Consider the following 10346-nt stretch of genomic DNA (forward strand, 5'->3'; position numbering starts at 1 on the left):
TGTAGATACGCTATAAAGAGAATGTAGAGAAAGGTAGGGAAGTGCTGCCATCTTCAGGCTGGGGTGTGGTACTGCAGCAAAGGGCTTTTAAACAACAAAGCTGCGGTCACCGGTACCAGACACACATGTGGTGGTGTTTAGTGTTTTAGTGATTAGTGATGGGGAATTCCAGGTTAACACTCACTTATTCAGAGTTCAAGTTGTGGTTCACTGCAGAGAAACTTTCAGATTTACAGACCTCTTCAGGTCTTCGTGACTTTACAACACATCTATACAGTATATATTTTTTCCATTTATTTTACAATATACATTTTGTGGGGTTTTGTTCACAATATACATTTTTCAGGTTTTTATATATATTTTTTTTCAGTTTTTTTTACAATATACCTTTTTTGTTTTCTGTACATGTTTTCTTTAATACACATATTTTCATTAAATTTTTTTTATTACAGTATACCATTTTTTGGTTTGTTTTTTACTTCCTTAAAAGTCTTGGTAGCTAATTTTTTTTTTTTTTTTTTTTTTTTTTTTTACAATTTTTGGTTATTCACTGGAGCTGAAGACCTTAAATACAAAAATAAATGTCTTCTGTATGTCAGAGATACAGATACAGCAGTAGGAAGCCTCTTCAGAGAGAGAAGCTCAAAGACCTGTGTTCCACCAGTACAGCTGTGTATTGTGGAGGAGATTTACCTGTACTGATGTAATCACTGAGCAATGCTTCACTTTCCTCCAGCTAAACATGATTACACACCTAAACTAAGAAATGAAATAATTACATCATGCAGGTACTGATACCTGTACACTGCAGCCCAGCGGGGACGATATCAGTTCAGACATAATAACTCCTAAAACACAGTAAAAACCTGCCACCTGCACACAGTGTGAATATTACTAACCCCAGCATTTGCACTATAAATTATTTAATATTCACTGCATGCACATTATTTGGCAACTTCTATAAGTATCTACCATGAATCATCCATTATCTACATAACGGCATGTTTAGCATCCACTTTTATTACTTTAGTATCAACTATAAACTTTTCATCTACTATATTCTATCAAATTTACGATTAATGTGCTTTGTATCTACCATGAATTATCCAGTATCTACCATTAATTATTCATTATCACTTTTTATTTGTATGGTCCATTATAGATGCCTCATAGACGCTCTCAACTAACATTTAACTACATATTTTTTTTAATGCAGCTGAATGTATGAATGAGAGTAAATAATTATCTATTGAATGTAACTGTAAACCTAACCTTAAACATACATTTATGGTTGAATTTAAGGTAGATTACTTATTCATTAGCTACAGTAAAGTGTCTATTTTATTATTCAGAATTCTCAAAAAATATTCAGTATTCAATATGATTTTTTCAGCAACAAAACATTTTATTTTACTTCTTTATTTTTCAGTATTTGCTTCAGTAAATTACTTGGTAGCCATTATAAATGATAAAATATTATAAATTCACTATCTACTATGAATTATTCACTATCTATGCACCTGATAAAGGCAGTAAATGCCAGGTCTCACTGATATAGTGGACAGACAGTAAGAGTAACACAAAGTACAAATTGATTTGGTAGCAGCCGGCGTTTTTATTGTGTGTGTGTTATGTTTAAATGGACGTTTATTTTCTGAAGTGGGGTCTGTTAAGAGTGTTTTATATTGCAGCAGCTGCAGGAGGAGACAGTACATTGTATTTCTGATTTCTGACCCAACAGGACAAAGACAACCAATTCATGACTGATCCCACCGATGTATTAACACTGACTGCTAACCCAGACCTTAGCTAAATGCATACAAGTACCTACAGATACAATAAAACAAGAAATCCTACACGAAAAGCCTGTTTTAACTGTTTAAATCCCATTTTACCACTTACCCGATTCTTGTTAGGTTAGAGGGGTAGGTTAGGGGAAGGGATAGGGCTTGTTTGCCCATCAAAAAAACACAAATTTCATTATTTAAAATTGACGATTAGCACTTTAATATTACCATAGTCTAATGTGTAGTTTCAATGTTTAATGACTTGTTTTTGAATTCTTCATAACAAGCATATATATATATATATATATATATATATATATATATATATATATATATATATATAGTAGTTTATCTCAGTGGCTAGCTAAAAAAAGCTAACTTTCCCATTCTACCTTAAATAGTACAACAAAAGGCACAGGGGCTGCAGTATTTAAGGCGGAATGAACAATAATAATTATAATAATTCATTTCTGCACATCTACCCCCTTTATTATATGAAGACATACAATAATACAGCCCTAAAGTGAAATAGTTAACCAGCAGCAGCTAAGCTAACTAAACTTTAGCGCTCCTGATGACATATCTATCGGGTGCTTAAGGTGGAGGATTTCCCCTCTTTACACTCGAAAAGAAAAGGTAAGGTAAGTATCAGGGCAAAATGGGTAAAATGGGATGAAGGTACAGCCTTAGAAGTCTAAGAGTAAACTTAAAGTAAATCTTAAAGAAGAAGCACAAAATTACTAGATCTCAGAAAGCTGTGGGAAAGCGGAGGTGTGCTATTCATTGAAGGGAAGTCCTTTTTATCATGTTTTACTACAACAAAAGTCAATTTTACACCAGAGTTCTTCTTTAATAGTGTCACTGCATTAAAAACATCATTTAGTCAAGACTTGAGCTTAACCTGGGTCTAGAAATCCAGCCTAAAATGCTGCAAAGTTAAGATCTAGGCCAGTGTTTCCTCAGCTCCAGTCAGATAATATGCATTTCACAGTTGTGCTTTAATCTTTATATTAGTAGGAATGAAGTCCTATTTGAACTGGATAAGGTGTTCTAGACCTGGAAAAAAACACAGAACCTTACAGTAGAAATGAACTATATGACTGCAGCTGGAGAAACACTGGTTAATTCATACCGCTTACAGTTACTGTGATCTGGATGCAGCAGCTCTATGCAGTCAGTGCTTGGCCCCCTTTCATTGCTGTTCTGGCCTTAGTTAGACGTAGATAAAGATAATATGGTTCCATCGTACAGACGAATCAAACTCTCAAACACACTTTAGGTCACATAAACACGGCGCAGAAGCTACCGCACACCATTCCAATGGAAACAGTCTCTTTACACTTTCACTCTACTGCTCTAATTTTTGTTCCTCTCCAGCGTTGTATTAAGCAGGTATGGCTGCAGGGCGACCAAACGTCTAGCCCCGCCCCCGTCCACACACACACTCACTCACACACACACACATACATACATACATACATACATACATATGCACACACCCAACACATACACACACATTCATACCCACACACTCGCGACAACAATGACAAAAAACAAAAAACACATTTAAATGAATAAAAAGATAATCATGTAAATAAATGAAGCATAGTGTTGCTGACATCAATAAAAAGAACATTTTGAAGATTTGGGGCTGATGGCACTTCAGCAGATGGAAGTTTTGGAGCTCTAGCCTTCCTTATCGAGGACTTTCTTCACGTCAGCAAACACCTGCAGAGAAAAGAAAGAAAAAATTAGACAAAGTGCATATTTTTAAAAAAATTAAGAAAAAAAATGCATACTAAAAATGTACATTGTAAAAAAAAAAAAAACCTGAAGAAAAATTATATTATAAAAAATTCAATTCAATTAAAAATATATATAAAAACAGAAAAAAGTAAGAAAGTGTGAGCGCTCAAGCCTATTTATATAATAAATAAATAAATTAGAAATAAATACATTGAAAAATAAAAAGAACTGAATGTATATATATATTGTCGCTGTTCAATGAAAAACAAGAATTTCCTTTTTTTGTCGATTTTTTGTTTACTACATAATTTAAACCTAGAAACTCCCTTACACTGTCTCAAAATTTCTTGATAATTGGGCCAATAGAAATTGAACATTTAACTCTTTTTTTTACAATAAATAGCATTGAAAGTTACAAAGAACTTACTGCAAAATATCTACACTACTCCCCAATGTTGTTCAATGTTAAAGCAAAACAGACATTAAAAAAGTACAAAACAGGAAAAAAAAAAATGAAAAAACAGAAAAAAGTTCTGAGATTCAGTAAAAATATGATGAAGTATATTTAAATGATAATTATTGCAAAGATAAAATGCACTATTAGCAACTAATTAAAAAAAAGAAAATATACAAAAACTATTCTATATTTACTACAGTGATTCATATTATATTATATTATTTTATATTATATTATATTATACAAATGCAGCAAGAGTTGAACCTTTAACATCTTAAAGGGCACATAAATCAGATTTAAACTAAATATGGTTAATATGTTTTTTTGTAATAAAACACAGTGGTGTTTTTTTATTTTTTTTAGCACAGACAATAAAAAAAAGAGCAAACTCACCTCGTCCACATCACGCGAGGCATCGATGCAGCGCACTTTACCCTGCTGCTCGTACTGCTCTATGATTGGCCGAGTGGACTGCAGGTAGGTCTGGATCCTGTGAAAAGAACAAGAGAACAGAACCATCAGCTGCAATGCAAATTAAAAAAACTTACATTTCATGTCTTCATGTAAACACAATTTGTTTAGTGTTTCCTGTATAACATTAATTCTCTAAAAATCATATAACAAAACCTGTAATTGTTAATTAAACATTCCTATATTATTAAATATTGAATCGGAAATTGAATCAAATCAACAAACACAAAATAATGTGCAATTGTGTGTTGAAAAGAAAATGAGTTTTCAATTTTTTTCAAAAGTAAATATAAATAAAATCCAGTGTGATCACCTTCAGAAGTCACTTATTAGCTAATTTTTTACTGGAGATATGTTAAAAAACATAAGTGACCAAACACCACCATAATAAAACACACCAGACAGGTCAGGAATTAAGTTGCGGAGAAATGCAGCTTTAATTGCAGTAAAAGTTGATCCTATAAAGTATTGATAATGGAACTTTTCCCAGTAAAATACATTTATATTTATGTAAAAATGTGGAAAAGTTCAAGGGGTATTAATACTTTTTAAGGCACTGTATGAGTGGAAATTTTCCCAAATTTCTAGCATATGCGTCAATACACTCACACTGTTCAGCTGTGCTCAGACTTTATACAATAATAAAATAATGAAGAGATGTGTAGAGCTGTTAAGTGATCCATAATAAAGCAGAACATGTGGTTCCTGATACTGTAAGACACACTGCAATCTATAAACCAGGACTAAAGTTCATCAGCAGCCAAAACATCTGCTACAGATAACTGCATGTAGCCTTTAGCTCCAGAACTAAACTACAGCACAAAACATGTCTGACTAAATCTGGTGAGACTCGGCTCACTAAACTATTCTTATAAATTTATGATCAGTCATAATTCAGCTGCTCAAACTCTGAACTGACCTTTTCTCCAGACTCTCTCTGTTATCGTCTGTGCGGCCACTGCTCTTCCCTCTCTCCAGACACCTGTCGATACACACCTGCAGCAAACACACACACACACACACACATTATACACATTATTATTACAATGTATTATTTTTCATATTGTAAAATATATGGAAATACTTAAACCAAATTATCTACCTAACACATTTACAAAATAATTTAAATTTTAATATTCTTTAATTTACGTATTGTTTTAATATTGATCAAAATATTTACAGTTCCTATATTTAGAACCTTAAAAGTACAATAATTTAAACTATTTTGGCAAAACACTACAAATATTTATTTATTAGTGTAACACTTTACAGTAAGAGTGACAAATAAAAGCACTTACGACATTAACATTAACAGAACATTGTTAAATAGTTAAGTAATGTCTTATTTAACATGGTTAAATGTTAACGCTTAAAAATGTTGTATATAATAATGAACAGAGACATATAAGACATATAAGTTTATAAGCTCATAAGTACTGTTAATTAACGTATTCCTTTTTAAAAAGGTGTTACAATTTAATTCTATAATAGAATAAAATTTCATACAGTCCAAAAAGTGAGACTCACTTCATTACTGCAGTCAAAAAAGAGAACAAATTTGACGTCGGCTTTGCCGTCCATGACTGTGGTCCAGCCCTGCAGGTTGTCTTGGTTTCGAGGAAATCCGTCAATAAGAAATCTGAACTTGTTCTCGTCCGCCTTCATCGTTTCCTCCATGGCCTGAACACAAAAATATTGATAAATAAATAAAAATATCAAAATACCAGAACATTCTCCCATTACTAACAATATTATTTAACTATAAGGAAAACGCAGGATGGTTGCACAGCTAAAAAGGCTCCCACCGTTCACTATGGTTGTTATTGTGTTGCTTAGTGGTTGCTAGGCGGTTGCTAAGTGGTAGCTATGGTATCTGTGGGGGTTGCTATGTTGTTTCTAGGTGGCTGCTGCGGTATTGCTATGGTATCCATGGTGGTTGCTATATTGTTTCTAAGGTGTTGCTAGGTAGTTGCTAAGGTCTTGCTATGTTGTTTCTAAGGTGTTGCTAAGTGGTTGCTAAGGTGTTGCCCGGTGGTTGCTAAGGTGTTGCTATGGTGTGTCTCTGCTAATTGCTTTGTTGTTTTTAAGTGGTTGTTAGATAGTTACAAAGGTGTTGCTAGGGTGCTTGCTAAGTGGTTGCTAAGGTGTCCTTGTTGGCTGCTATGTTATTCCTAAGAGATTGCTAAGGTGCTGCTAGGTGGCTGCAACCATAATAAGTCAATAGGATATTCTATACTGTACTGTGTATTTAAATACGTGTGCTCTCCTGTACAGCAGGGGGCGTACCTTCCTCAGCAGGTTGATGGTGATCTCCACAGGAACGATCTTGCCCTCTTTGATGTAGCTGTCGATGAGCTTCCCGAACTCGGAGCCCGTGCGGCTGCGCTCCTCTCTCAGCAGATCTCCAGCAGACAGGTGAGTGTAGCTGTAATTCTGAGACACATGGAGACAAATATATAAAAACTTAATTAACATTAAAAACATTTTGTGGCCAAAAGCATAATCATAAACCCATCGTTTGAATAAAGTAGTTGCTGAATTAAGGTTTATTATTATTATTATGTATTTTACACTATTTGGTAAACATTCATGTCTATAATCATTTATAAAACAAGCTGATAAATATGCAATAAGATTAAATTACACAAAACTTATTGATTATATTATTATATTTTTCATTTATTGGCAACAAATATACTCTGAGTGCCAATAACCATGCATCCCTAAATATACTGTGTAACATGAATTACATTTGAGACTTTTTTTTTTTTCTTCAGATGCCACATTTCTATTGCTCAGCTTGTCAGCAAATGCACGTGCACAGCTGTCCATAAGTGAGAGCTTTAGCATGATTGGTATTTACAGTAGAGGTGTAAAAGTTAATGACACTCCCCACCTGCAGGAGGAAAAATGACCAATTCTCAGACAGTGCTGCTTTAAAGTATAACCCACCCTTTAATTACATGGAGAATTCACACCTTTCACGGGCCAATAAGAGACAATACAGGTACAGCAGTTACTGGTCAAACTGGTTAAACTGGTTAAGAACAAATGAAGTAAACACTGTGCACTGTGGGCTGAATGCTGCTGCTAAAGAAGACAGACGCCAACGTGGATCAAGTGCTAGGGCTTTCCAGCATGAACGGATGAAAGTATGAATGGATATTTGTTGTGATCTGTACCTTATTTTTTGGATTATAAGGTAGCACTTAAAATCTTTTAATTCTCCTAAAAATTGTCAGTGAGCTTTTGTGTATGAATACTACCAAACAGGTATTAAGGAGCAGTAAAAGCACTCTGCTGAAGTACAGAGTTATACAGGAGTTTCAGAGAAGTTTCTCCAGCACTGAGGCTGGAGCAGTATTAGCATTAGCCGCTATCAGCAGCGCTACCTCTTTTGACGCTCAGAGGCAAGTATATCGGACTGAAGTCTGCGTGTTTACCGTGTAACCACTGGCTGACAGTGCCCAGGTTTACCGGAACACTCAGGGTTCCTCAATGTAGCACTGTTGGACAGCATTTAACCTCATATTACCCAGATAATTTCTGCAGCTATGAACAAATGCCATCTCTGCAGCTGCTCCATGTTAAATCGTACAGAAAACTCCAGTAGTCCACGATGCAGGACCGTCTTCCTGTATTTACTTTCCTGCTCTGCCCCAGACAGATCTGACCAATAAGCAGAGGGCACATTTTTACTAGTTTATTTTAATGCATTTCTGGTGCACCGATTTCCCTTTGTGTTCTTGTAAATAACAACAAAACAAGCAAACCAAGGGGAAAAAGGGGAAAACACTTGTAAATTCTTAAGTTTACAAAATAGTTAACTGATTAGGACCAGAGCAAACCAAAACTAACGCCCTCTTCTGTTCAGATCTTTTGGTGTAAAGTGAAGCATTGTGACAGTGACAGCAGTGCCACATCTACAGTAACACAGCCCAGGAGCTGAATAGACACGACTAATAGTGAGCTAAATAAACAGCAAATTAATTTCCTCACTGATGTTCTGGAGGACAGAAAATCAATGGATGTCAATGAAAACAAAGCTAGTATAAATAAATGTATGGCTTTCCTGAATGGGAATGAATGATGAGCTGAGTACAGGGTGTTCTGACCCAAAAGGACCTTTCACCCACACCCACACATTATTATTGCTTAATAATAAGTGAGCTTAACTCGAGGCGGAGGGTGAAGTGGAAAAGTGAATTCACTGAGGGTGGGGACTGTTTAAACAGGCATCACCAGGATGTATGAATAGTGCTTTATGAATGCAGTTCAGCTGAGCTGTACACGTCTGCACACAAGTGTGAAGGTAAACAAAAGGTGTTCAGATGAAGTGATCACAGTAAACTGCTTGGTCGATTAAATCTTTCTTGCTTTGTTGCTGTAGTTTCATTATGTTCAGCCTTATACAGGTTTTTCTGCTTGTCTTATCTAGTGTAACAAGTTGCGCACCATATTCATGCTTCCCTCTATGGAAATGCGGATTTATTTTCCAGCAGGACTTGCCACACTGCCTACATGGCCAAAAGCATTAATTGGTCTTATATAATATAAGAATTTTCAGAGACACTGATTTTAGTGTTTCCATTGACTGGAAATCATAATTTCAATTATATTCTATTTTTCTCAGACGCACTAGTAAATACAAACATAATTTTGAGCTTATTAGGAAGGATCATTTGAAGGATAATCAAGGCCATATACTGTATACAAAGAAACAGCAACAGTGATTGGTCATTTTAGGCACTAATTAGCATACAGTAAGTAGGTTCTGCAAGGATATGGGGTTTAACATTGTATTTAAAGGTTACAAATAAATAAAAAGAATGAAATTATATTTATGCAAATTATGAATGCATATAATAGGGTATGCGGAAGTGCGCGCGACACAACAATGCTAGCTCGCGCTGCAGCCGCTCGTGCTGTGTTTATTACAGTTTAATATGAATATAAAGGTTAGTGCTGAGCTCGGATGGATACAGTAGCGGTTAAACAGAGGGGGGTAAACCGGCTCCTACCTGCACTATTCTGGCGCACTGTGTCCCTTTGCCCGCGCCCGGACCGCCCAGCACGAACACGACCTGCGGCTTCATGGCGAGCGCGATCCCACGCAGAGCGCTCGAGACTTTCTCACGCGAGCTGCGGATCAGACCGGCGATCATACACCGGCGCGGGGAGGGCGGGGGAGCGAGCGAGCGATATACCGACAATACCGGAGTCCGGAACCGCAACCTCCACCTCAATCACCGGGAGCTGCGTGGCGAGGAAGACGTGCCGCCTAGACGATTCCACATCCGCTGCACAGCCCCGCAGCCAATCAGCGAGCGCAGAGTGGATAGGCCCCGCCCATGACTCGAAGATGCTGCCTCGGAAAAAAAATATATATTTTTTTATTTTTATTTTAATAAATTTTTTTTTTTTTTTTTTTTTAGTTGTCTTTTATGTATTTTAAAACTTAGACAAAATATAAAAATACATAAATAATTATTGTATTGATTAATAAGAAGCAGGAAAAGATCTCTTAAAATCTTCTTAAAATTTTAGTGAATGAAATGTATATACAATAATAATTTTCAGGGCTACATTTTTGATGCTTATTAGGAATTTGAAGAAAAAAATGTAAGGATATGCAAGGCCATTAAATGTATATAAAGAAAAAGCAATTATTATTTTTAAATACAATCATTTAGTTTTCTGTCTTGTTTTGGGGCTTTTTGTTGTCTTTTACTCTCTGATATATGTTTTCCCTCTTTACAATGACCACAATCGCTAGAACCTTTAAGTGTATTAACACTAATAAAAAAATGCTGGAGAGAGATAAAACCTTCTTAACTTATGTCCTGTAAATATTAAAAGTATATATAAATAAAGTAAAAAAAAAA

The 10346-nt window shown here is 35.3% G+C and overlaps 1 protein-coding gene across 1 annotated transcript; it reads right to left on the minus strand.

Annotated features, from left to right (window-relative positions):
• Positions 1-1595: 1595 nt before the first annotated feature.
• cmpk (cytidylate kinase) lies at positions 1596-9765 on the minus strand. The gene is made up of 6 exons (XM_007250631.4): positions 9483-9765; positions 6748-6894; positions 5989-6141; positions 5381-5457; positions 4384-4480; positions 1596-3515 (listed from the first exon to the last, which is right to left on the minus strand). Exons 1-6 carry the CDS (start codon positions 9624-9626, stop codon positions 3474-3476), a joined length of 660 nt encoding a protein of 219 aa, XP_007250693.2. The 5' UTR covers positions 9627-9765; the 3' UTR covers positions 1596-3473.
• Positions 9766-10346: the final 581 nt, after the last annotated feature.

Source organism: Astyanax mexicanus, chromosome 8, assembly GCF_023375975.1.
Source record: "Astyanax mexicanus isolate ESR-SI-001 chromosome 8, AstMex3_surface, whole genome shotgun sequence".
Classification (NCBI taxonomy): domain Eukaryota; kingdom Metazoa; phylum Chordata; class Actinopteri; order Characiformes; family Acestrorhamphidae; genus Astyanax; species Astyanax mexicanus.